The sequence below is a fragment of the Neovison vison genome, chromosome 4 (genome assembly GCF_020171115.1).
Source record: "Neovison vison isolate M4711 chromosome 4, ASM_NN_V1, whole genome shotgun sequence".
Taxonomy (NCBI): Eukaryota; Metazoa; Chordata; class Mammalia; order Carnivora; family Mustelidae; genus Neogale; species Neogale vison.
The window spans coordinates 8,717,754-8,745,300 of record NC_058094.1 but is presented as its reverse complement, the minus strand read 5'-3'; the positions used below and the strand labels follow the sequence as shown (position 1 = coordinate 8,745,300).

General features: G+C 55.1%; 1 protein-coding gene across 3 annotated transcripts in view; it reads right to left on the bottom strand.

Annotated features, from left to right (window-relative positions):
• Positions 1-26,848, bottom strand: part of NDRG1 (N-myc downstream regulated 1) — a 53,941-nt gene extending 27,093 nt beyond the window's left edge. Inside the window, exons 1-4 of one of the 3 annotated variants that reach the window (XM_044244914.1) lie at positions 26,708-26,848; positions 14,121-14,201; positions 11,340-11,375; positions 652-757 (exon numbers count right to left, since the gene is read on the bottom strand). In XM_044244914.1, coding sequence (XP_044100849.1) covers positions 652-757; positions 11,340-11,375; positions 14,121-14,183 — 205 coding nt within the window. In that variant the 5' untranslated portion in view covers positions 14,184-14,201; positions 26,708-26,848. Of the gene's footprint in view, positions 1-651; positions 758-11,339; positions 11,376-14,120; positions 14,202-24,448; positions 24,603-26,707 lie in introns of those variants that run through there. The other 2 variants (XM_044244915.1, XM_044244913.1) reach the window with 2 other exon arrangements.
• Between the last annotated feature and the right edge of the window lie 699 nt (positions 26,849-27,547).

Genomic DNA, 27,547 nt, shown 5'->3' with positions numbered 1-27,547 from the left:
GAATCTCAAAAATACAACGTAAACATTCATGGCAGCCTCATTTGGAATAGCCTAAAAGCAAAACCATCCAAGTGTTCATGGACGGAAGGACGGAAATATGAAATGTGGTCTATGCACACAATGGAGTATCCTTCAGGAACAAGGAAGGAAGGACGTAACACAGGGGACTATGTGGATGGACGGAAACCATTAGGAAAGAAGCCTGCCACAGAAGACCCGGTGTGGTAGGATTCCGTTTATAACGAATGTCCTGGATACATACGTCCTTAGAGATAGGAAGTAGACCAGAGGTGGCCGGGGGCTGGGGGGTTTGGGAGATTGCAGGAACAAAGTTTTCAGAGTGATAAAAAAATGTTCTTAAATGGCCTGTGCTGATGGTTGTACAACTCGGTCAAAAATCATAGGAACAACTGTATACACTGATCCAAAGAAGTCACTGTCACCCACAGACGTGGAAGGCCCCGAATTCCCAGCACACCCAGGCACAAAGAGTATGTTGTGCCCTGCGTCATGCATTCCAGGCTCTTCCAGACTCTCATAACCGCTCCAGGAAGTGTCAGCCGAAGAGGAACAGCCGGCCCTCCCACCACCGGCCCTTCCCAGCGGTCCTCCTCCCCACCCCAGCGGGAACTGAGGCTCCCGGGCACTTACGGTTCATGCCAATGTCATGGTACGTGAGGATGACAGGCCGGTTTCCCTTGGGGGTCCCGCACAGCGTGACGTGAATGGAGCCATGCACCGTCTCTATGTCCTGCTCCTGAGGAAAGACAGAGACAGAGGGCTCTGGGATGTGGGCTTCTCAGCGTTGCTGCGGCTGCGACCGCTGACTGCGTGCGTCCAGTTTCCAACTGTGTTTTGAGGAAGCTCCATGTATGCTTCTCATTTGGTCAGCAGAGCTCTGGCCTTTGGGCAGCAGATCTCTCCGGCCAGAGAAACCGCTCCAAGAGCCAGGGAAGGAAGGGGAACTAAGCTGAGAGGCAGAGGAAAGAGTCCCGGCTCGGATGCGGACATTAATCGCCCAAAATGTGGGAAAGGCCCCAGCCCCAGCCCCAGCCCCTCTCTGCACAGGACCTGGTTTTCTCCAGCTGGGAAACGGAGTCATCAAAGCCTGAGCTTCCTCGACTATCTGCTCCCACGGTGGATGGCGACAGCCTGGATCGGGGAAACCAAGGCAGCTGCCCAGAATCACACTCAGGACCCACCACAGGGTCGCACTCAATATTCCCCACAGGCTTCTTACGCCCTCACACTCTGAGAAGCCTAAAGCGTCAAACCACATTCGTGCCTCAGGAGGCCACCTTAGGTCAGCCCTTGACATTTATTCACCAAGGAGAGAGCATTCCAGATGCCATCTAACCTGCTCCCCAAAACCAACCTAAATGTGAACCATCTCAACTGCTGATGAATGGAGGGAAAGAGCAGGTCAGGGTCCACCCCACGTGGACAAGAAGAAGAAACGGGCCAGATGCCCCAATCAGGAGCCTCGTGGAGCTGGGCAAGCTGCCCTTCCCCCAGGCTGTCCCCTGCGAGCAGACCTTGGACTGGCAGCTCCGGGGATGCCAGGAGGCCCGCGGGACAGGACCCAGCAGGAGGGACTGTGCCCACAGCCCCTCCATCCCAGACCTGTGAGAAACTGGCTCACAAATCAAGAAATACACCCCAATTCTCAGGCTCTCCCTCCAGAGCAGGGGAGCGCGCTATCCACGCTTGTAGCAAGAAGCCGCTCCCCTCCCCATCCCAAGCAAGCGATGCCGGCGCTTCCAGCCCTCGCTCCGAGGATCCCTAAAGCAAGCCGGGGGATTCTGGGTACTGGAGGGGGCCTTCCCAGGCTGCCCTCACGCCTGTGACATAGGGAGAACGCTGGAACCTCACCGTGTATGAGTGTTCACCAGGTGACACTGATGGGCCCACACAGACCACAGCATGGAGGGGACGCCTGCTCCCTGTCGGTCCCAGGCCCATCCCCATCACAAGGGTCCTCCTGAGCCGCCTCCCTCATGACCCCAACAACGGCAGTCAGTCCCCTGAACACAGAGTCCACGGTCTCTCTTCCCATCGGTGCCCAGCACTCCAATCTTGCCTCTACAAGCACTGGAAAAATCCACAGACGAGGGAGCAATAGCCCGGCCCCCAGTGGGGGCCACGGTCATCTGCTGGGCCCGTCCCTGGCCCTGAAGCCAATCGGGGACAATGGTTCATTGAGAGGGTCACATTCTCCATTGTCTCCCCAGCTGACCCACACGGCACCCTCTAAAAATAGGCCAGGCTAAGCAGCATCCCTGCCAGCCTGAGGTCATCAAGGTTCAAATCTGAGTCCTACCCTTCCCCGATGCTTCTGAGCCCTGGGTCCCTAGCCGGAGGACAGGAGCGAACCACCTCACCCCAGGATACTCAAGGGAGGAGGTCACCTTGGGTTCTGAACAGTGCCAGGATGAAAGGGGGTCCTTGGGACACGGTAACGAGGTGTTTAATGCAGTGCCTAGGTACCACTTAGTGGCAGAAACAGGATGCCCAGCCCTGGTAGGCACCAAGGATGTCCCTGACAGCCCCCTGGAGTGGGGATGCGTGGCTGATGTTGACTCAGCTCTGTGGAGGCCTTACAAAATTATACCTCCCTGTAACCAGAACTAAAGGTGTCCAAGAAGCGAGGGGCAGCCCTGCCTGGCTTACTGTTCTGTTCCCAGGCCTGGCCCACAGACCACGCCCCCAGCAGACAGTCAGGAACTATTGCATTAAGACCTGAGAATAAATGATCTTTCTCTAGAAAGTCCACTAACTACTCTGGGTTCAGGCTCTCCTCTGCCCCTTAACTGGCTCTGAGCTTCTTGGAGAGCTCCTGCTCCCGCTTGCAAACTCCAGGATTGGAATGAAATTTCCCAGGACAGGTGCAGAACCTCCCAGGACTGCATGAGCCCCATGGAGCATTAAGGTTTCATCCTTGAGAGGAACCACCCAAGGGTGGTGGCCGTGGCCCGCGCCGTCTCACCACTAGCCTGGACCTCTGCGCAGCCAAGAGCATTTGCCGTGGCTCACCTCGTCTGGAAAGATTAGGCAGCCAGTCTCAGAAAGTGGAAGCAATACAGCAAGGGCACTCGGGCAGCAGGAGGAAAAAAGACCGATGTGATCTTTCTTCTGCAAGTCCCATTCCTTAAGTCACAGAAGCGCGCGCGCGCGCGCACACACACACACACACACACACACACACAAACACGTGCACATGCACGCACAGGATTCTAAGCCAGCCCTGGTGCTCTCTCTGCACTGGCCAAAACCAAGACTGCACCTGAGATGGATGGAGGAATTAAAACACAAACACATGCTTTGTCCTCTTTAGACCCAAAGAACATTCTGTCCTTCTGTCTTCAGGGGGATGAATCACTACGCCGTATCCTGTAGGAAGGGACCTACCTCACACCCCCACATTCTCCCACAGAGAGGACACCAAGAAATGCAGTGGCCCATGCACTGCATGTCCCCTTGCCTGAGAGAGGACGTCCCCTGTTCTGGGACTTGCCAAGGGTCCTCTCTCTGGCTACGACATCGGCTGGAATTCCTCCACCAGCCAGATCTCCAACCTCCGCCCTTCTCTGGTTCAGAGCCAGATCTTCGAAATGCCTTTGCACAGGGGTCTGATCCAGCCAAAAGCAAGCAACAGAGAAAAACCCAAGCTGTACAGTGTTCCTTTCTCACCTCCTCTGGAAAAGCCTAGAAAGCCACTCTCTCAAGGTACAGAGGAGGTGGCAATATGGCAGAAATACCCACCCAATCGGGCCTTCTACTCGACTCCGAGCATTCGTTTCAAGTCTTCTCCCCGAATGCACGCAGCCCCACCGGGTAACAGCTGTCCTCTTTACAGAAGAGAAGACAGGCCAAGAGAGGGCAAGTGATCTACCCGAGGTCACACAGCTGCAATGGAACCTGAGGCTGTTCCAAGTCCAAAACCCTGGACTCTGTGTGCTCTCTGACACCTGTTTGCTCTCGGTGCCAGATGGTACACGAAGAAAAGAAACCCTTAAGACAGAAGGTGCACTGGGACTCTGAGTCAGACCCCTCCCATGTGACTGTGGACGGCCTTCTCCGGCCCCAGCATCTCCAGGGGACGCGCCATCCACAGACAAGGTGCTAGGAGCACACTGGCCCGTGGAACAGAGGCATGACCCTGGCTCTGCCCATCCTTCCCAGGACGTGCACCTGCCTCCACACGGTCGTAGGCCGGCAGGTGCCCCACTCGGAAGAGCCTCAGCACAAACATCACTGCACTGGGCTGGCCCCTTCACCGTGTACTGGTTCTTTTATCTGCAGTGCCCATTATGGGGCAAGTATCTGTTTGATCACCACCTCCCACCTGACAGCCAACTCCCAGAGAGAGAGGCCAGCTCTGCCACAGGCCAGGTCTGGCCCCAAAAGGGGACCAAGATTCACAGAGTCCGTACCACCTATAAGCTGGTAAGTGGCGAAAGGGCACCTATCCGATCCTACTGTCTACACGGCTTACAAGACGGCAGGTGGTGGAAACAGCACTTACCACTAAGTATTCCTTCAAGATTTTGTTTCAGCTGCCAATCCTGGCTTCGGAGCTTTATAAACTATGACTGACTATGTGGGCTGGCCTCTCACACATCTGTTATTCCCCCTTTAGGACAGAATTCCCAACAATGTACCTGATAAAATTCTCCCTTCCCCCATCTGCCTTGTAGCCGGTTGGGTCGGGGGGGCAGGGCGTGGTCCAGAGACTCATTTCTGGCTCATGAGATGTCAGCAGAGTTTTGAGAAGAGTTTTTTTTGTTTTGTTTTTTGTTTTTTTTTTAAAGGTCAAACTTGGCCTTTTGATTTTTTTTTTCCTTTCACCCCTCTGCCTGCTTCCTTCCTGGAATATGAATGAGATGGTTGAAGGTTCGGCAGCCATCTTATGAGCATGAGGACATAAACTGTATGCTAGAGAAGACAGAGGAGGAAGCTGGAAGGAGTCGGGGACTGGGTGACTTCACAGGTCTTCCGACTCAGCAGAATAGCCAACATTTCCTTGTTGAGAGCAGTGTGTGTTGAGGAATACTAATCTTAATGATACATTCCCCATGTGCCCTTGGGAAAGTTACCAGACTAGTGTGGGAATTCCTCAGCTGTCAACTGAGGGCAGTAAGGAGTCCACCTGCTCTTGGGGCTGCTCCCAAGGTTAAAACCATGGGATGCACTGCAAAGTGTTCTAGAAAAGGAAGCCTTTGGCTCCATGCTGGCTGTCACAGATGCCTGTCCCAGAGATAATCAGTGTGAAGCCACAAGGGGGTCCCAATGGCTTAAGTCAACTGGTTGAGTGATCCAGGGGAGCTCTGAGACCAGCTGCCACCACCTCCCTCCCTAATCCCCTCCTTCCCAGCTGGCCCCGGGGAGACACAGAATCATCTGGACTCTAAGTGATGACACACTTAGCCAGACGCTAAGTCAGCTGGTGCACTGGGCTGCCCCTCCCCGAAGTCTAGCAATCCTTGGTCAAGGCACAGCCAAGGGTGGAGGGCACTCTCTGGAACAACAAATAGGCAAAGAAAACCAATTTGCGCCAGTCCGATGTAGCATGAAGTCAAGCCTTGTTGAGGCAAGAAAAGGCAAATCATGACCACAGAGGCTCAAGAGGAAATGGCAGGGGACTGCCCTCCCCCCATCCTCCTGGTTCATCTCCAGTGCCCGCAGCAGGGAAGGGGCACCGCTGGCTAGGCCACTGACCTCCTTTCCGTTAAGTAAGAAGTGAAGAGTGAAAGATGCTGGGGAGGGGCACGTGTGTGCAAGAAACATAGATGATCTGCCTATAAGGCCAGTCCTCTGTTTACTGAGCAAACACAGTAACAGCCATTTCACAGACGGAAAAAGCCAGCATCTGTGCACCTCAGCACACGCACCTGCAGGTAGCAGAGGCAAGGTTCAGGACAGGCCCCTGGGCCCCCCATGTCCAGATTGCCAGCCAAGTCCCAGGTTGCAGGAGGCACACTGGGCCCCCTCGGAAGACACGACCTTAAGGAGGCCCAGCGGAATGCTGTCATCACATCAGGGAAAAAGAAAAGCAACAGAGTCAGGAAACCAGCTGCTGCGGGCAGACGGTGTCAGCCTGGGAATACAGAGTGAAGCTGGAGCCCACACCGAAGACCGCAATTCTCCAGGGAAGAGAGAGTTAGGAGGGAAGTCTTGTCGGGTCAGAGAAAAGAGGAGGAGGAGCACCGGCCATCCACCCACCCACGGAGCAGAAGAGGGAGGCCTGTGTGCTGCATCCCACGCTGTGTTTATCACATTCACGACACCCCTGGGAGTAGTGATCCTCCCCCAGATTACAGATCAGAAGATTAAGCCCCTGGGAGGTCAAGCCACTGGCCAAGGACACACAGCTGGCAAAGACAACCGGCTTCTGTCCACTGGACCTGCCCTGTGACTCCAGGACATGGATGTCTATACTGTGAGCCTAGACCTAGGAAGAGCCGAGCCCCACCACGGGGCCACTTGGCGGGGGAGGCACCCCTCTGCTGGCCCACCGCTCCCCTCCCCCCAAAGGGCACTCCCAGGAAACCCCCAGAGGAGAGAAGCAGCAAGCCATCTCCGTGACCCAGAGGAGCACTTCTGCCATCTGTCACTCGGGCTTGGCTCTAAGCCCCAGTGGCCTGGCTGGGAGGTGGGGCTGTGGAAGGCCGGGATGGGAAATGTTGGGTTGAGGATCTCCAAAGCCTCTGAGTTCTGCCCACCTTCAGTCAGGGAGCATGAACACAAGAAGCAACTGTGTGCCAAGAAAGAAAATTAGTAAAAGGTCACTGTTTCCATTTTCCCTAGAAGCTGATCTGCTTCCAAAAAATGGGGGAAAAATCACCTCTCCCAACACCGTCACCCTCTGCCAGGCTCAGACCGAGCTGAGAAGTGGGAGCCAGACCCCAGGGGGCGCTGCTCACTGCCTCCTGTGCCATGGCCCCTGCTGCTCCACACCCAGAGGCCCAGCGGGGGACATCAGCTCCATGTCCAGGGAGCCCTGATGAGCACACAGACGCAGATTCCCACGGACGCCAAATCAGATCAAACCACCTGAGTAACTGAAGATCCAGGTGGAAGGAATGAGAAACAGCAAATCTAACAGGGAGACCATCTGAGGCCAGAGCAAGTGTCCTGCCTCGGAAGTGTCGGAGAGAGGGACAGTGGTCATATCCCTGCCACCCTCTCCCCACAACTGGTTATACGGACTTTGACTTTGGCTCCAGACATGGGCACTGGGTCAGGCTTGGTCATCTATCTCATCACGGGGCAACCTTCTCTGGGCCTTGACAACTATAAAACACGGTTGCACTAAGCCGTCACCTGAAGGCCTGGTGTGAGGGTTAAGGACACCACACAGATGAGGCCAGAACAATTTCAGGGGTACGGTTGGTGCTCAGGACATCAGTTATCAGGACTCCCCTATTATCTCCTATCTCAAGAGTCACTTGGGTCACTGAGGGTTATCTTGACAGCACCCTTTGGTGCACTTCTTTACATCTCCAGACTGATTTCTCATCTGCGAAAGAGGGTAACATTCCCACCTGGCACGGAAGGCTTCAGACAGTAAGCAGGAATGTAAATAATGCGTTCGCTCCCTTCTCCCCTCTCCTCCCCTCCCGTTAGTGGCCTTCCAGGAAGCCTCCCCACCTGGAGCGGAGAGGGAAGGGCCAGCTCATAAAGCATCTGCCAGGTCTGATATTCTTGGATTCTAGGAGTCTAGCCAAAGAAAGTAAGCTGGAACCCAAAATATTTCCACCTACCCTACTCATCCAATTTGCAAACACAACAGCCTAGTTCCTGATGCCAAAACCTTCACTGCAAAATCAGATCAACTGCACCCATCCTACAGCCAAGGCACCTCAGCCCAGTAGCCCACGCAGCCCTGTACTCTGAGGATCCCAGAGGGTCGCCAGGAAAGGCATGCAAAGAAAGGTCCCAAGAGCACATCACAACCTTCCAAGGCTGGGAACCAATCAATTTGCCCCAAAACATCAGCCAGGCCCCAAACTAAGTGCCCAGCCTAAGGTGATGTCAGCCAGGAAGAGAAGAGGCCACAAAGCCTGTGTCCAGGCAGGGAGCTCTCTCCTAAGGCAGGCAGCCCTGAGGCTCACGCAGCAGACCCTCCAGCAGCTTCTGACTGCTGAGATCTGGGCTACGGTGTATTTTGATTCAGGGGGAAAAAAATCTTGACTACTCCGGGAAAAGAACAAAGAGTCTGCCTAAGTTAGTCAAAATGCTGAAGCACCAAATATTTTCCAAGAAATAACATGGGCTGCCATGAGATCCATGCAGGGAGGCTGCTCAGGATCCTTAAACTTGGCCCCCAAGGAACTGCCCAGCCAGGGCCCCCCTGTTTTCATGAGCATCAAGGAACCAACTAAAGGAACAGATGAAAGCAGTTCGCCACGAGGACACACCCGCTGTGAGTCCTGCATTGGCTCACCCTCGGGGGCTAAACGTTCGCCCCCTCCAAAGTACTGTCCAGAGTATTTGCCCAGCCAGGTTGGTTTACAACCGGAGCTGCCAAGATATGCTGGCTTTTAGCCCCCACCGGCCCTCCCAGGCCCATCAGCACTGTAAGGCATCACAGCAGAGAGAAAGAGTCAGGGTCAGACCAGGTTCAGCGGGGCCCCTTCACACCTGCTGGAAAGCCTCAGTTTCCCAATCTGCCAAGGAGGGATGATAGGCCAAGTCCCAGAAGAGTCAGATAGAGTGCTTGGGAAGCCCTGGGCGGAGGCCGACCAAGTCCGCAGCAGAAAGAAGACCCTTTGCCAGAGCCCCGTGTGAAGTCTGAGGTCAGGGTCGGCTGGTGAGTCCCTGCCTGGGGCACAGAAGCACGGCTCTGTCCTTCTCCACCTCTGGCCTATGGTCGGTAACTCTTTAGGATACAGAGAGCCTCGCAGGGCCGTGCAGCTTCGGAGGGAAAGTCCTACAGCAACCCACACCCACGATTTCGGAGACTGCTGGAAATCTGACGGAAACTTTCATAAACACCATGAGTCAACCAGGTCTAGGAGCCAAATCCGTATTAGTATAGTTTTACAAAGAGATACTTTTGCAAACAACCTTGACAGAGTATTACTCCACACCCAGATTCAGCCCCAATACCGATTCGCAGGAAAGATCGTGCCTATTCGCTTAAAGACGATGTCAGGGGACCCTCAGAAGGCTCAGGAACCAAGCCAGAGGGGCCTCTGTGTGGGGTGATGGGTCCCTAAGCTTCTCCTCATCACATGACTGGCTCCATCTAGCATACCTGTCTCAGCTCAATGTCACCGCCTCCAACAGCCTTCCCGGACAGCACCCCACCGTGGGAGGGGGAGCTGCTGTCCTCAAAGCCCTTCCAGGAGCTGGCGCCGGTGTGTTTGACTGGTTCACCCAACTCGTAGCAAACTCAGAAGAATTGGTTTCCAGCAGGCACTCCGGAAACGCGCCGGCTGAGTTCAGACCCTTTTCCACCCCTGAAGCTCCAGCCAAGCTACTCAACCTCTCTGTGCTTTGGGCTCTCCCTCCGCACCACGGAGAGAGGCACCATTGTGAGCGCGCCCCTCTACGCTCAGAGCCATGCCTGGCACGTGTTCAGGGCTCGGCAGTGCTGAGCTAGGAGTTCGGAATTTAAGTTCCTGAAAACAAGGATCACCGCCTGTCACACTCCTCACTGTGTCCCCAGCACCTGAGACAATGCCAGGCACAAAGCAGGCATTTGTGAAAGGAACAAAGGGAGGCACATCAGAAAAATGCTCCCACCTCACAGGACAGCTCTGGGATTAACTGCGAGGGCCCAACCAGCCTGGTGCATGATGGGTTGAGGGGGGGAGTCTCACCCTCTCTCTCCCAGCCCCCGGCCAGGACTTCCCTTTGCTGATGTCCTGAAGGTACAGCATCCCACCCACCCCAGCCTGGGCGAACTTAAAGTCAGGTGGTAACCTGGGCTGGCAGGTGGGGCCGGAGGTGCTGTTCTCTCTTCTACTGGCTACCAGTGCCTGGAAATCACAGCATCTAATAGTGGTTTGCACACTACCAAGAAAGACACAAACACGAGGAATTACCTTCCCGGGAAACAAATAAACGATGCTTTCAAGGTTTCTCCAAATCCAGAACCAAACTTTTAAAAATCTACATGATCCAACCATTCTCTGTCTGGGGGTGCACCCCAAAGAACTGAAAGCAGGGCTCCCGAAGAGACATTTGCACGCCCATGCTCCCAACAGCATTCCACACAATCGCCAAAATGTGGAAGGAGCCCAAGTCGCCCCTGACCGATGAGCGAATAAACAAAACATGGTCCATAACACCTACAAACGGGATAGTATTCAGCCTTGGAAGAGAAGGGAATCCGGACACCTGCCGCAGCACAGACACACCCCGAGGACGTGGTGTGAAGCAGCAGCAGCTAATGACAAGACAACAAGACGCAGCAGGATACCCCTTACATGAGCCATACAGAGCAGCCAGATGCAGAGACAGACGCAGAACGGCGGTGACCAGGGGCTGCGGGGAGGAGACAGTGGGGAATCTGTGTCTCCTGGGGTTCGAGTTTCAGTTTTGCAAGATGAAGAGTTCTGGAGCTGGACGGCTGTGAAGGTTGCACAACACCAGAAATGTAGTTAGTGCCCCTGGAGCTGACATTTAAAAATGGTTAGGGGCGTAAATTTCATGTGTATTTCACCACAAGGATGGGGGGGGCACGACACAAGGAGGACTCGCAGAAGAGTTAGTAGACAGGGTGTGCTACTGACCCAGCACGGCGCAGGACACCTCCCATCAGGGTCCCCCCCCCCGCCGCCCCCGCCCCCGTGTGAGGCCCATGCCAGCTTTGAGATAATGAGTCCAGGGCTTCCAGTTCCTGAGGTTCTGACCCTTCCCTCTGCCAAGACCAGCCAGCCTGCTCTCCTGAAAACTTGTTCTTGGAAAAAGCTCCAGACACACCCCCCCTTGCCCGCGCCAACCCTGAGCAGGGATGGAGCCAGGAGACCACAGAGAAGGGCTCACTTTCCCAAGCAGAGCCAAGAACATCAAGCCCTGCTCGGCTTCCTCCCAACACCGGGTCCCAAGCCCACCCAACTTCTCCCCCATGTCCCTCCCGCCTATGCCCCACAGCCCAACATCCCCTTCCTGCCTTCCTAGGGAGTGACGGGCTCTTGCTTCTTCGACCAGCGATCAAACCAGTTTCTCTCCGGGGAGAAGGAGCTGAGTGTGGAGAACCCGCTGACGCAACTTCCTTCCCTCCCCTTGCCCCTAGTGTCCGAACAAAGATCTTCAACCAACAGAAAGAAGAAGGAAATAGAGAAAACAGAACAGGGGAGGGGGAAGGGCGGCCACACCCTCTCACTTGCCTGAACATCAAACTCTTGCAGGAGGCCGGTGATGGTCTGTGGAGAGAAACAGAGATGAGATGAGTCAGTTCTGTCAGTTTCCTGGGGGAAAAAAAATAATGTTGGAACACCCGGGTCTCTCCAAGCCCTGAGTCTATGCTGACCATCCCTCCTCCGTGGGACCTCTCCAATTTCTTACAAAGAGAGACTTTCCTTTTCATCTCAAGGAAGAGCAGTCCAGCAAAAAAGCAGACACATTAGCCAGATCCTTTTCAACAATCCACTTGATCAAAAAAGATCTGAAGGTCTAAGCTGGCCACAAGCTTGAGAGATACAGGAACGTAACAGGCTATTAAGTAGTTTCCCTGCCTCTACCCACATGTTACACTTTTAAACTCAAACCTGACCATGTCACTGTCCTTCAGTATCTTCCATGGTTACCCCCATCATCAGGGGTCCCAGTCCCCTGGGGAGCAGGGAGAACGTGGCTCTGAGAAGGGACTGCAACTTTCCCAGGAGATGTTGCTGGCATATTTTCTTTCTGGCCTAGAGATGGGGAGTCCAAAACCCTCTGAAAACAAAGCCCTTTCCAGACCCTATCGCCAAACACTAGGGAGGAAGACAGCTCAGCAGAGCAAAATGCAAATGAGGGAGGGAAACCCCTTGGGAGAGCCAGAGCTGGAAGACCCTATTGTAACAGGTGCCCCGCTGCTGGAGATTAAAAGGGCTTCACATACCCTAGGCGGGGTTAAGATAGAAGCAGATGTGGCCAACGCCCACTCTGTGTACGTGTGTCAGTGGGAGGGGGCTGGAAAAGCCATTCTGTACAACCCCACCAAGTGGCAACAAGAGCACCATGGCCATCCAGATTGAGAAGAGGTATCAGAAAGAGCTTCCCCAAGCAAGTCTAATTAAAAACACTCTGCTGAGTCAATCAAAGGAACTAGAAGGTTTCCTTCCATCAAAACCTTGGAAGAAAAGGCAAATATTCACTTTGAGATAGACATGCCACCTGCAAGTGATAACCTCCTAGATGTTGGTTTCGAAAATAAAATTTTCCCAAGATACCAGTAGGCTGTCTGGAAAGTATAAAGACTGTGTGTAGAAAAGCAGTTAGACCTGGACCCAGAGATGCCACCCCTGAGAATTTATCCCAGCGTTGCACCTGCACGTATACGGATGACGCAGGTCCAAGGTCCAAATGATGCAAGTACCCCGCAGCGTTGCTGGGAATGGCAAAAGGTTGGGAAGACCCACATATCCACAGACAAGGCATTGGTCCAACCAACTCTGGGGGACGCTGGGAAACTGGAAGGGAAAAGTGTCCTGTGGACCCTCACTGGAAAGGTCTCCAAGAGAGTTCATTACATGAGTAAAAGCAAGGTGTGCTCTACTATTTCATACGGCCTTTTTTTTAAATTTTATTTATTTATTTGACAGAGAGAGATCACAAGTAGGCAGAGAGAGAGAAAGGGAAGCAGGCTCCCTGCTGAGCAGAGAGCCCGATGCGGGACTCGATCCCAGGACCCTGAGATCATGACCTGAGCCAAAGGCAGCGGCTTAACCCACTGAGCCACTCAGGTGCCCCATAAGGCTTTTTAAAAGGGAAAAATTAGACCATGTTGCTATGTCTCTGTATGACCAAGGGTTGGGTGGTTGGTTTGCTTGCTTTTAAAGCCTCTGTCACAGACCCCAGATGGAAGAGGAAATGGATTTGGAGCATGTGCAGAGAACGGTAGAGATCAGCAAATGACAGTCCTCCTCTATTTTTGTCAATAAAAGTTTTACTGGAACAAACAAGTCCATTTGCTCACAAACTGTCTATGGCCGCTTCCATGCTGTAATGGCAGAGCTCAGTTGTTATGAAAGACTGAACGGTGTGCAAAGCCTGAGGTATTCACTGTTTGGCTCTTTACAGAAAATATCTGCAGAGCCCCGGGGCAGAATGGCAACAAGGAGTCTGCAGCTTTCCCTGGGCCTGGCTTCTCCTCCTCCTTCTGGATGATCTTAGGTGATTCCCTTCCCAGTACAGACCAGTGGCTGTCTCTGCAAAATGAGGAGAGAGGTGATGGCCTCACACATTCATAATAAAAAGTCTACGAAATAATGGACCTAAGACACGGCAGCCACATGCAAAGTCATGAAAATACCAAAGAACAAGCCATTCCCCCAAAGCAACTGGCCTGGGTTTGGCTCCATGCCCCACGCTCTGTAATTATGTGACGGAGGACACATGAACTTTCCGAGACTCCCCTTTCCCTTCTGTAAGATGGGAACGATCATAGAACCTAGCATCAACTAATCATAGTCTATCCTGTCGGTCAGCCCAAGATAACCAAGAAACACAGCCCAGGAACCGGCATGCAAGACATGTCTGGTGCATGTTAATTATTATTTCTGAAAGCCTTTACTTGGCCTTAGCATAACTTCACTTTTGACCCTGAGCCTTGTATCCTTAAAAAGATGTATCATCACAGGCAGTTACAGAGCTTGGTAGGAACAGGGAGGCGAACGTAAATTAGAACACCGCGTCAACAGGGAAAATGGAAAGGCTTTTCTGGCCCAGGATGGACCGTGTCAGCCCAAGCTGGAGGACATGGGCTTCTGTTTCCAACAGGGAGGCCTCCTTGATGTGAAACATCAAGGCACCTCTTGTCCTTCTGCAGTCTTGGACACTAGGAAGCAGGGGACAGATCCAAGTGCGTATGCACGCAGGCACACACGTGTCCGTACTGTACACCCACCGATGTGCACATATGAGCGTGCATGGGAGCGGATGTAGCCAGGACCATCTCCACTCACCTCCCCTTTCTCCACCAAAGGCTTCACCTCAGCGAGGTCCACGTCCTGCAGCTCCCGAGACATGTCCCTGTTGTCACCTGCCTGCAAAGAAATGAAGGCCATGGGTCAGCCCTTCCTGCTCACAGATGTTGCCCAAAGGAAGCAAATCTGAGGCCACGGAATGAGCCCCCCCTCTGCCCAGTGGCTCGCACCACCCACCCAGCTCATCACAGTCGCAAGCAACCCCCCCCCCCGCTCTGTGCCACCACTCCTGCATGGGGGGCAGGCAGGGAAACCAAGGCTCGAGGACACAACTGCCTTTCTAGTGAAAGGGATGGCCTGACACTCCAAGCCAGGTCCTCGCCCACAGCCCCCAGGCTCCACCGCCTCACCCAGGGCATTTCTCACGGTTCTTTTCATTAACTTATAACTGGCACGCGGTATGATGTTCCTTTCCGGAGACATCTGTTTCAGGAGGGTGACCGGTATTTTTATCCATTACGAAATGATCACCACGGCAGGTCTCAAAGTGAGGACAACGGTGTTGACTACACGACCTATGCTGCTACTGAAAGTGTAGGCAGTGAGCTCGCAGATGTTGGTCTAAGCACTATTTTGGGGTGTCTCCTCAGGCAAGGGCAACAAAAGCAAAAATCGGATGGTATCTTGCTGCATTTGGGGAGGACCTGCATCACTGATCCTGAAGTCCGGCAGCCCCAGGCTGACGATCAAAAGGGGATGGAGAGTCAGGGGACTTCCCTTCATATGAAGGCCGGTCATGAGCTTCGTCCCCTTTCATTCTCCAACTAGTCCTAACAGTGGGCTGCACCGCCCGGACACCTCCATGCCCGCCGGCGTGCAGGGCTCTCTGCCACGTGCTGGTGAGGACGGGGCCAGGCCAGGAACACCTCTGTCTCCACGGGTCTACAGGACGCGACATTCAGAGGGACTCTGAAGGAGAAAAGGCTTTCAAGGCAGCAGGGAGTGGGAAAGAGAGTGTGGGAGCGTAAGGTGGGAGAGGCAGGGGGGAGGCGATGGAAGGTCAGAGTGGGGTTGGGCAGGGTGGGGGCAGGAGTGGGAGAGCTGGTGTGGGGCTAGGGGGCAGGGAACGGGGAGGGTGAGATCAAGGATGGGGAGCAGGGGTGGAGAGCAGGGGTGGGGGCAGCAGTGAGGGGGAAGCAGGATGGGAGCCGGGCTGAGGGAGCAGAGTGGGCCGGAGAAGGCTCTGCTTGGCTCTAACACAGGGAGGCACAAAAGGATCAGGAAGGGACCCCCCTACAGAGCTCAGCAGGAGAGTTCTGGACTCATCGGCTGTCCCCGGAGTAAGCTCTGGGCAGTGACGCGTGGCCCAGCACTCCGGAGACACAAGGGGGCCGAGAGAGCGAAAGTTATTTAACTAGGGCTCCTCTGAAGACCCACTCTTAGAACCCGTGAGAATCTTCATCGTGAGGCACCTCTCTGAGGTCCCCCTGCACCCACCCCCTGTGCCAACACATGGCATTCTGTGGGCAGATCCCCCGGGATGCTCTGGGCTGGGGCCCCAGCACGATTATCCCCAGCAGATAACCAGCCCCACAAGAATGCCTTTATGCAGCCTTTGGAGTCTATGCTCGAGAACATTCTGAAAACAAAGTCGGTTTTATGTTTGTGAGCATTCCTGGGCAGCCGCCAGTTCGGAGGCAGGAGGCATGAAAGGGAGAAGTCTGTCGGCTGTGCTAACTCAGCGTGTTCGTGGTCCCGAGACCCTGGCCGTGGGACACCTTCGCCTACACAGCCTAAGGAGCCTTCCAGAAGCCCCGGGTACTGGCAATGCCACCCCTCACACGGAGCATAAGGGCTTCCCATTCCCCAGTCCTACACGCAGGGCAGCCCCACCTGCGAGCTCCCCAGTACTGGGAGCTACCTACCTCGTCCTCCGAGTCGGACCACAACTCTCTCGTTGAATACATGAACAGGTCTGATGCAGTTTAACAGCCACGTCTGTGTTTAAATTCAGTCTTAAACCATCACTACACGACAGGAGCGAAAGGACTTGAAACAGTCCCCATGCACGGGGACTCCAGCACACACCTGCATTCAGCCCAGCGTGGTTTGTGGCTTTCTGATGCTGCTGGGATCTCATCAGAACCTCAGCCTCCAGTGGACCGACTCCCTCATTCTCCTTCAGAACAGGGAAGAGCTTCATCCCAGCCTTCCTAAGTTCCTAAATGTGCTCCCGGGGCAGCCTCCTTCCCCCACTCCCTCCTTTTCCTTCCTACAACTCAGCTTCCCAGCCCACGCCAGGCAGCAGGTCCAAGAACTGGCCAGTCTGTCTTGAAGATCAAATACTCAAGAATCACTGCATCTCTGGAGCCCCTGGGGGCCCCGGAGAGGCTCTGGTGACACCCCCGAAAACCCCCGTCAAGTGATTCTCCAGACAAACAAGTGATTCGGTCCCCCCGGAGGACATTAGCAATGTCTGAGATATTTCTGATGGTCACGGCCGGGATACGCTGCTGGTATCTTGTGGGTGGGGGTCAGACACGCTGCTCAGCACCCCCATATTGCACAGGACGGCCCCCGCGGTACAAATATCCAGCCTCAGCTGTTAACAGCACCCAGGCTGAGACACCCAGGTCTAGACAGAGAAACATACATAGCTCCCTGGGGACTCTGAGGTCTGTGGGGGAGACTGGGATAAAGCAGAAGCAGCAGCTTCCGTACTACGTGTCCCCAGGGAAGGTGAGGGTGCTGCGGGGCCACGGCCGCCTGTCCTTATGCACGCGAGCTTCCCGGCAGGGCTGCACCAGGACATCCGTGTGGGTCACTGCCCTGCACCAACCACGGCTGCCCACACCCGGGCTGCTGAGGTGCTCTCTGCCCCTGGGACACCCCCCCCCACTGTCCCTCACCGCAGGCGGTCAGTCTGCCAGGGGGAGAAAGACAGGTGACTGCTTCCAACCCAATTCTGCTGACTTGGGCCAGCCCAAGGCCAGCCCTCACCCCGTTTTCCTTTGCCTGAATCAGAACACCTTGCAAACTTTTATTTTAGAACCTGTTTGCCTAAAGAAATCTTATAAGGAAGCTCAAGAGAGAAAAACAGATTTACAAAAAGACAAAAAAAAAAAAAAGCTGCCATGTATTGGGTGACAGTGAGGAAAGGACCCAACGCCCCTTGGCAGCCCCCCGAACCTCCCCCTCCACCCCACCTCCTACCATGGGTCCCTACTGGCCTGTGCCTCTGCACCCACCCTCAAACACCCTCTGAGTCCCAGGAGAGTGGGCTTTGAAACAATGATTCGTTCAGAAACTGTTTTCTGAACTCACTTCTCCCGTGCCCAGGACCAGGCGAAGTGTGACAGTTCCCCTAAGTTTTGCTGACCAGGTCCTACTGTGTGATGGGTCAGGGGCGATGTCATGAGCACAGCCAGCCCTGCCCCACCGAGCTCGCAGTCCGGCTCACCAGCCCCCAACCCCGTCATGGCTGCCCGTCTCCCCGCAAGGCCACACTCTCCCAGACTCACAGAGTCCCACACATCCCGCCCCCCCCCCCAACCACCATCACTTCGCCTGCAGCCCCGGGGGTGGAGGGACCGGCCTGGAACGGCACAGTGCCGGTGCAGACAGACTGGCCGGGATGCAGAGGCCTCTGCTGCATCTTTAACTTCATCACACTTTTCCTTAAGAAGCTTTTGCTACGGGTTTCAAAACCCTATGGCCCGTTCAAGGAAGCAGGTCCAGCAGCTCACACCGCTTGCAGGCGACTCTGATTTCCTTCACCAGGAGGGGAGGGACGCCTGTGGGGTCACCTGGTTTGGGGTGCTCTGCCTGGTGCCCCCAGGCCATCCGAGGCCCCACATGGCTCAGCAGGTTCTATCCCCAAGCTTAAGGCCCAGTACTGCATGCCAGTCCCTGCCCCTCTGCCACCTCCTGGAGAGTCCCAACACAGAACATCAGGTCCCAAAGGGCCAAGGTGATCTTTTCGAGAAGAGGGTGACAGGGCAAGGACATACAGGGCACTAGGTAGGAGCCCGGGTGTCCGAACTCCAGCCCTCTGGCCCCACCCAGCATGACGATGGGTGGGCAGCGTCTACCCACTGTGTCCCCAGAAAGCACAGACATGGAATCGGCTCAGGACAGATCTCCGGCCAAGACCCCAAATCAGGGCCGAATACCAGCTCTGGGGCAGCACACCAGCTCCAGACCAGTTCACAACACCACGTCCTCTCTCCCACATGCTCTCCCCAGAAGGAACTCAGGGGAAAACCATGGTGGACAAGGGGACAGTCACCAGGAGCTGGCGGAAGACTGGAGGGTCAGCCTGAGCGTCGTCATTTATTAGCTCTGCAATCCCTACCAAGTTCCCCAGCCTCATGGCCTTAGTTTGCGCATCTGTGAAATGGGTACAACTCCTGCTCCCAGCAAGCAGCAGCACGGCTTAAAGACTAGAACACAATCTGGCACACGGCAGAGTCTCCCTGCCTTAGCCACTGGGGATACATCCCAAGATCCCCAGGGGACGCACTGAATACTATGCACACCGTTCTCCTGTACACACGCACCCGTGTCAAAGGCACAGTATGAACGATACCTCCTAATAAAACACAGTGATTCTAACGATATACTCCAACAAAAGCTATGTGACTGCGAGCTCCGTCTCTTGAAGGAGCTTACTGTGCCGAGCTCACCCCTCCTGGAAGGCTGTGAGGCGACGTGCCCACAGGACCAGATGGAGTGAGGGGAACGATGCAGGCGTGTGTCACGGTGGTAGGCTACTGTCAACCTTCTGAGGACATGTCAGAGGGAGGGTCATTTGCCTCTGACCCTGGTTGACCGTGGGGAGCCGAAACCGTGGATAAGGGGGGATAAGCCAAAACCATGCTTGACTAATCAGTGCATTCCCCCTTCCTGGTGGCCCCAGAGATCCAGGGACATCTGTGAGGACACGCCCTGGGTTTTATACGCTATGAGTCCCCGAATCAACCCAGCAAGGAGGGGGCGCTCACGGAAGTTCAGCAAGTACCACGTGGGTTTCCCGCGATCGGACCCAGCGCACCACCACGGGGGTCTTCCTTCCATTAGCCATGTTGGTGAATGAGTAACGAGGGCCCAAGGGCAGCTGGGCGAGCACCTTTTTGGTTCAGCAGACTCAGGAGACAGTTAGCAATTAGCTGGACCTCCTGGGTTCCCAGGGAAGCCAAGACTGGCATTTACCCAGAGAAGGGAAGACCATGACCCTGGGGATCTGGGAGGAGGAGACTGAGGTATGCTGGGTCATGTGAGGCCCAGAAAACGGTTAACCAGTCACGGGGACTGGGAAGGGACACCCAGAGCCTGTGACTCTCAAAAGCCTTGATGCAGCAGCAGCAGCCCTGGCCGAGGAGTCAGCAGGGCACGGAAAGCCAGTCACTCTGCTGCCATGTGACCTTGACCAAGTCATTCAGCCCCTCTCTGGGGGCCTCAGCTTCCCCACTTGCGAACCAGACTGTGTGTGCCCTAGGGACATCACACGGTCCATGAGAAACGTGGGGACGAGGGCTGCTGAGATGGGAACGTGCTTTATCCAAAGGCCACAAGGGTCCTGCCCAGATCTACCCAGCCTGGCCCAAGTGGCCACGGACACAGACACACCATGACAAACAGCACGGGGACAACGTCCCCAGTGTTTACTAGACTCTGAATTCCGTACTGCCTCAGAGCTTCTTAGGACCCAGAGGCGGGCACCATCATGTCCACCATGTGACAGATAGGGAAACTGAGACACAGAGCAGTGAAGAAATGTGCCCCAAGTCACCTAGCCTCAAGCTAGCCCAGGTTTAAGCAACCTTTCAGGAGAAAGCGGACTGTGCAACTGGCTTGATCTATACATACTCACATACTGGGCGCCCACCCTTCGTCCAGGTGGGATGTTCTTAAGTTCTAAAGACAAGCTGCCTGTGACCGGGAGGCTTTTCCTGTGGGAGGTCAGCTCTGGGAGTCACGGGCTTCCCCTCCACCTCGCAGTCCTGCAGGGCCCCCACGCCTAGGCTCTGGACGAGTCCCCATCCTAGACTTTCCTACTTTCCTTCATAATGCCCAGAAAGGCTTTGTTTTTAGCTCCCCTCCACCTTTTTTTTGAGTAGGCTCCATGCAGAACATGGCACTCAATGTGGGCCTCAAACTCACCACCATGAGATCAAAACTGAGCCGAGGTCAAGAGAGAGACACTTAACGGAGCTACCCAGGCACCAGCAAGATGCCTTCAGCAGTTTTGACACTTGGAGAAAGTGTTCATCGCCTTGTTCTATTTGTGCCCCATGGAGGTCCCCGGCAGAAGGTGGGGACCATCAGCCCAGCTTCCAGATGGGTAACCCGAGGCACGAAAGCAAAGGTCCACATGACTTCCAAAAGGCCAAGACCCACTCCTTCAATGTGGGGGCATGCATGGAGAGCAGGGGCGGACAGATGGCATCCTCCTGGTCACCTCTAGTGGAGCAGAGGGAAAGGCAGGCCAGGAAGCTTTGTTGACAAGCTTGCATCGATTGTGATCGTCAGCAACTGGCCCAGATTTTGTCCCCTCCGTAACACAGCCGGTTTCAAAGCCACATGAAAGTACTGTTCTTTCCAGCACACCGGGCTCTTTATGGAACAGAACTGAAAAGGGGGTAGCAGGGGGTGGGGGTGGAAATCAATGTGTGCTGCTGCTGTTGGACATAGCAACGTCCCTGGATACTGCAATCCCCGAAGCTTCCAGAACAGCCCCACGTCCATATGAACCTCAAGGAAAGCAGCCTTGGGGTATGCCTTGGCTACCCCTGTCTTACTGTAGATACATGCAGTGTTTTCTTTTTTGGCCAAGGAGATTGTGATGTCAAGCTGCAAGGTAGTTCATGGATCTCTCTAGCTCTTTTGAAACTCAAGGGTCTAGGGAGAGTAAGAAGTTGGTGGTCTTAAATGGCCATGTTTTTCTTATGCAATTGAGCTAGTAAACAATATGGAAGAACCTAGAAGAACTGGACTTTCAAGAAAATCCCCCAGTTTAGGGGAACGAAGTCGAGAACAGGGTTCTCAAAGTCAATAAAATGGTAAAAATGCCATGCAGAGGGGACATCAGACTAGAAATTCCTGGAGGGTCCCCTTCCCGCTTTGCATGGGGCCTGCTCAGCAGCATTCAAGAAACTGCTTGATGCCAAAAGAAAGAAAAAAGAATCTTCCAGAAGAAGGCTAACCCCAGCTTATAGGGCTGGAGCTGAAATAGGACAGCCTGTGTTCAACCAGAGCACAGAACTAGCCAGGGGGTCCGGGACACAGAGCAGGAAGAGGGAAGGGTTGGCAATCCATCACCACCCACCCCCTCTGTAACATGACCCGGGGATCTTCCTGAAGCTTCTCAGTGGAGTCTTGGCAGCCCGATCCATGGTTTGGCAGAGAGAAGACCATCCAGAGGACAAGCAGAATACTGGAAGTCTGAAGGAGGACACTGGTGGGATTCAAGGATTCGTCTGCAAATCTGCAGGACAAGCATGAGCTACCCTAGCTGGTCTGTGAGATATCAAAAGCCCACAAACAGAGCCAGTGTTGGCACAGGACACGGAAACAGATTCCTCCTACAAAACCCTTTGTCCCAGAGATGGGACGGTTGCCACATTGACAGGATCCTTGCTCAAAATGGTCTCGCTGTTTCCACACTCTGGATGGTCTTCCGATCTTTCCTACACAGGATGGCCCAAGTTATTTTCTTCATAAACAGAGGGTTTCTTCTGACCAAAGCTGAGTGCCTACTAAGTGCCAGGCCCTCAGGGTCCACAGGAACAGGGTCAACAGAGACTCAGTCCAGAATGATCCAAGGAGGGCACACACACCAGCATGCCAGCCTGGAAGGGAAAGCCAGCAAGAGCTTCCTGGGGAAAGGAGGCCAGTTCAATGCTTGTTAAGGACAGAGGAGAGGCGGCCAGGGTTCCCAGCTGGGGAACTGTGGACCTTTGGGTGGTGCCCAAAGAGCTGTAGAGAATCTCCTCAAAGCCAAGGGAGTGGGGCTGGGATTGCGATGGAACGGCCGAGAGCTCTGGTCCCCATCTACCCCTTCAAGGAAGGCTGCACATGGATGAAGATTCAGACTTGTATTGAGGTTTCTCCAGATTTCAGAGAAGAAAAACTATAAAGTAAAAGATAGAACTCCGGGGCGCCTGGGTGGCTCAGCGGGTTAAGCCGTTGCCTTCGGCTCAGGTCATGATCTCAGGGTCCTGGGATCGAGTCCCGCATCGGGCTCTCTGCTCAGCAGGGAGCCTGCTTCCTCCTCTCTCTGCCTGCCTCTCTGCCTACTTGTGATCTCTCTCTGTCAAATAAATAAATAAAATCTTTAAAAAAAAAAAAAAAAAAAGATAGAACTCCTGAACAGGCCATTCAAGGCCCACAGACACTAACGAGCCTCAGCTCCCACCACCTCAGCTGGACTGGAAAAGCCCAGACACGGAGCCTGCACAGACCTTCCCCACGGGGAGCACATCCCATCTCTCAGAACACCCACCTCCAGCAAGCCTGGGCTGGCATGGCAGGAGGCCAAGAGGGCATCAGAGAACTCCCCTCCACCTCTGTAGCACACACTACCTTCCGTCCATCTCTTGTCTCCAAATGGAAGGAGAAAGAAAAGCAGAAAGGCAAGGCCTGGGATCAGGCAGGCAGGAACTGCCACACATGAAATGGGCGCATGAAATGAATCCAGGAAACCAAGTTCATGCTTCAAAGACAGGTCTAGAAGGGTCTGGAGGACCTTGGCACCACCAGGATGGTCCACCTAGAACAGGACCCCACTCACTTGATTATAGACAAGCAGGTCATGTGCCCATGCCTCAGTTCGCTGACCTGAGAAATGGCAATAATGTCACCTATCTCAGCTGAATGAGGTGATGAGCTGAAACATCAAGGCCCCTTGGCCAGGTAAGCGGGGCTTACAGAGCACCAGGGTATGGAGGTACAGAAGTATGGGCTGCTCTGGCCTCTCCTTTCCTTTCCCTCTCCCCAGTCCTTCTGGAGCAGACGGCCTCAACTCCGCCAGCCTTCAGGACACCCCACCCTTAATCCAGCCCAGGCGGCTTCGAGATGGTGCAGATTCCCGGGGCCTCCCAGACTTACTGGGCCTGGAAATCTGCATTTCAGACAACATTCGCATTACATTCTTATGCTGTCTGAATCAGCTTAGTTCTTTTGGAAGAACTTCAAGAAGTTCTTGAACTCAAAACATGAGTTCAGCCCCTGCAGGCACTTTCACCCGCATGGGCAAGCTTAGGACACAAGTCCCTGAAACTGATCGCCAAGGAATGCCTTGAGAAATGTAATCTGTGGGAATCATTGACAGCAAACACCTACATGGTGTTCCCATGTGCCAGGCACTGTTCTCTGCTTCTTTTTTTTTTTTTTAAGATTTTATTTATCTATTTGATAAATAGAGATCACAAGTAGGCAGAGAGGCAGGCAGAGAGAGAGAGAAGAGGAAACAGGCTCCCTGCAGAGCAGACAGCCCGATGTGGGCTCGATCCCAGGACCCTGGGATCACGACCTGAGCCGAAGGCAGTGGCTTAACCCACTGAGCCACCCAGGCGCCCCGTTCTCTGCTCTTTCTACGGATTAATTCATTAACATTTATATGTCCCCATGAGACAGTGTCTGTTATTCGCATTTTACTGGAGAGGAAACTGAGGCACAGCACTCCTAATCACATCTCTGGACTTTTCTTTCATTCCAGTTTTTTCCAGTCATCCCAACATGCTGTCATGAAAAGAACAAAGGCTTAGGTGTCTGCCTCTCTGGGTTCAAAGTCTGGCTCTCCCACCTTTCGCCACGTGGCCACGGGCCAATCTTTCCAACTCTCTCAGCCTCCTTTTTCCCATCTACTCAATGGAGCCAATACAGATCAGGCCGCGCTCTGGCCAGGATGATGGGGGAAGGAGGGATGCAGCTGCTGACTAGGAAGACCGTCCTGCCCCTCCCTGCCCTCTCCCAGCCAGAGTCTTAGATGCTGACTCATCATCCTGGCTTCCTTTCTGAGGCACAGGGACTTTGAGTCACGCCTTGAATGGGATTCTCTGGAGCTGGGTCCCAAGGAAGAGCAGCAGCTTTGGGCCACCAAAAACACACAACACAACCCTTCTTCCACATCCATGCCAAGGCAAGCCCAGACCAGGAGCTTTCTGTGAGCCTGGTGGAGGGAGTCCCCAGCTCTGTTCAGATCTAAGTCCAACCTGGAGGGGGCAGCCAGAATCCAGTCAACCATCCCTCAGCAGGGCTACAGCTCCTCCTGCTCACTGGACTGATTCTGCTAAGTTCTCAAGAACATGTGACTGACACTAAATAAATAAATAATCACCACGTTCCGCCCTGGAAAGTTTACTCACCAAGAAATGCAATGAAGACCCAATGTCAGCTATGAGAGGGGCAAAGATCAAGACCAAGAATCCCTTTCACCACCTTCAATAGCAACCAGAGGGGTCTGGAGGGCCAAGTTCCAGTTCTGGCTCAGCCTTGGCAAGTCATACCCAGTCTCTGGGCCTCAGTTTCTCTCTGTAAAATGGGAAGATGCAGGATCAGGAACATGTCTTGAGTTCCTTATTCCATCCCAAATTATCAGACCGACTGTTGGTAGTCTTGGATTTGCTCCTTGCTCCGAAGACTCTTGCTCTGGGAGGGAAGATCCCAACAGGTGCTGGAAGGTCTCCCTGGAAAGCCAAGTCAAACACCACCACCCCGAAGGTCAACTGCCTGCTTGGGACTCTACCCAAGAGATTACAGGGGAATGGGACAGAGGGAAGGAGCCATTCAATTCATTCAATGCATGTATTTAACTCCTGGGCCAGGTACTAGGTTTACAGGGCAGGGCTAGGGAAGCCTTCCAACTCACCCTCTCGTGGGGGACAAGGTCCCACAAAACGAAGAGGTCACAGTTCAGCGGACACCCCAGATTACACCAGGGCACCGTCCCTCACAGTTCCCCAAAACTTCCTGATCACCTCTACCTCACCATACGTTGGACGCCCATCCCGGGCCACACCAGCACTTACCCTCTTTGCCTGCATTTCTCCCCCTGAATGGGTGAGCCCCTTGAAGGCAAGGGCTGGAACTTGCACTCTACCTTGCTTATTTCAATTCGTATCTGTGAAAATCAGTAAAAACCTAGTATTTTCGGTACAGGAAGAGGGGCTGGTGAGCTTGTCTTCGAACTGCATTTTCATAGCAAGGGCAGTTTGTATTTCGATATTTGGCTCATCTGAGGTGGCTGAGAACATTAAGTATGGCCAATGGACATCACAAAGAGAATAATGCTTTCCCGTGCGGCCAAGGGCTGAACTCTGAATCTTCAACCTTTTCCCAGTAACTTAAAGGAAGCAAAGAACTGAAGGGCCTGGAACACTCCAAGACCTGAGCCTGAACCTTCCCCAACCAGATTTCCCTCCCCCACTGGCTGCCAGGCACCTCCCCTTTCCAGACACATATGGGTGCTGCCCCGACCCACAGGGACATCTGACAACACAGGCGACAGAGTGGCTGGGAGGGGGGGCGTGTCGGGGGACTGTGAAGGAAAAGACTCACTAAATCCCAGCTTCAGCCACTAATGTGACAGAGGTGGTGGCGGCGCCTTTCCCCCCAGCCCACAACTCTCCACACGCCCTGCGCTCCCCGCCCCAGGCTCAATCAGAGGCCGCGGATCTCCCAGGAACATCGGAGTAATTCCAGCTGTTCGTCCCTCAGGAGGACAGTAGACGCGGTCCCCGAAGGCAGGGGGACCGGGCCAGGGAGGTGGGCGGAGGCGAAAATGACGCCACTCGCAGCCTTGGCCGGCGCTGGGCCGTCCCTTGCCCACACGACCCCTCTGGACCAGGCCACCTCTTCGGTGCCACCACAGCGCCAACCCCGGGCCACCTCCGGGGACGCACCCTGCCCAGCGGTCCTGGCCGACACTCGCTCCCGCGCGTCTGGCACGCACTGTGACACACTCCGACCCTCCCTCCCCACACCCCCCGCCCCGCGAGCACACTCGCACGCACACACCCCACCCTGGCTTCGAGGCTGAATCGGCCCCCGCCCCTCACAGGCACATCGGTTCGGAGCTCAGTCGGGAAACCGGACACACCCACGCCCCTTTCTCCAGCCTCAGCTCGCCGCTCTCCCATACTCACCTCCTTTCCACACGCGCGCGCTCAAACCCTCCTTCCCCAGACACCCCACTCGGAGAATACACCCCACCCCAACACGCGCGCGCACACGCACTCTCCCCGGCCCTCCTCCGGCTCCCACCTCCAGTGCGCTCTCAGGCCTGCGGCGCCAGCTGTGACTCCGGGTGGCGCTCGGAAGCGCGACGAAGGTGTGCCCAGGCCGGCTCTCCACCCCTCCCCGGAACCCAAGATCCCACTTTCCCACTTGGGGGAAGGTGAGCAGGGACCTGTTTTGTTTTGTTTTTTCCCTTCCTCCTCTTCGCTCATCGAAACCCACCCCCCATTCCAGCGGCGGCGCCGCCCCAAAGCCCCTCCGCGCGCCCTCGCCGCAGGGTCGCCACGCACTTGCAGCTCTGGGGGCCACAAAGGGCGGTCCAGAAGCCGCAGCTGCAGGCGCGGGTCATCGATCCCTCCCTGCCCGCACGAGGAAGGTGTCGGGCTTACCTAAGGTATAGAGAGAAAAGCAAAAGGCGCCGGAGCGGGGCTGGAGGCGCGGCGGACAGCGAGCGCGGAGCAGAGCGGTGAGGACGGGCGTGCGCTCCGTGGACCAAGCTGGGAGCCCGGCGGGGTTTGTTTATGCCCGGGCGGCGGGCGACTTTATAGGCGCCGCGGCCGCGGCCCCGCCCCGCGCTCGCCCCGCCCCGGCCTTCCGGAACCCGCACACCGCGGGACACACCCCTCCTCGCCGCTCCCTCCTCCCCGGCGCTCTTCCCGCTCCCGCCAGCTCGCGGGGACCCGCCGGGCGGAGGCAGAGCGCGCCGGACGCCCGCCGGAGCCGCCGCCTGTTGCGCAAGCCTTTGTAGGGGCGCGGCGGGGAGGGGCCTCCGAGCTCCGGCTGCGGTTCGGCTGCGCGGTCGCCTTCCTCCCCCGGAAGGCCAAGGCCTCCGCGTGTGCAGTGGACGTGTGCCCTGGGGATGAGTCCGTGTGCTCGCGCGTGAGCATGTGCTGTGTGTCTCTCTGTGTGACCCAAGGGCCCCATCTCGGTCTCAGAGTTTCTTGAGTCCCATCGCGCCACGCCCTGACATCCCTGGTGGGTGACTCCCTACTTCCTCCAAGTCTCAAGATCTTAGCTCCCCAACCCGATTTAACTGCCTTCCCGGGGTGAGTCCCTGACATCCCAGGGAGCAGCTCCCAGCGACTCTCACTCCATGCCCCTGTCTTGTTGCATCATCTCTCCGCTGAAATCCTCGCTCCCACCGAATCGCGTTCATTCTGTTCACCCCATCCGCTCACCCCTCCCCTCCCCAGCTCTAAGCCCAACCTTGCTAGTCCTTTCCCTCCCTT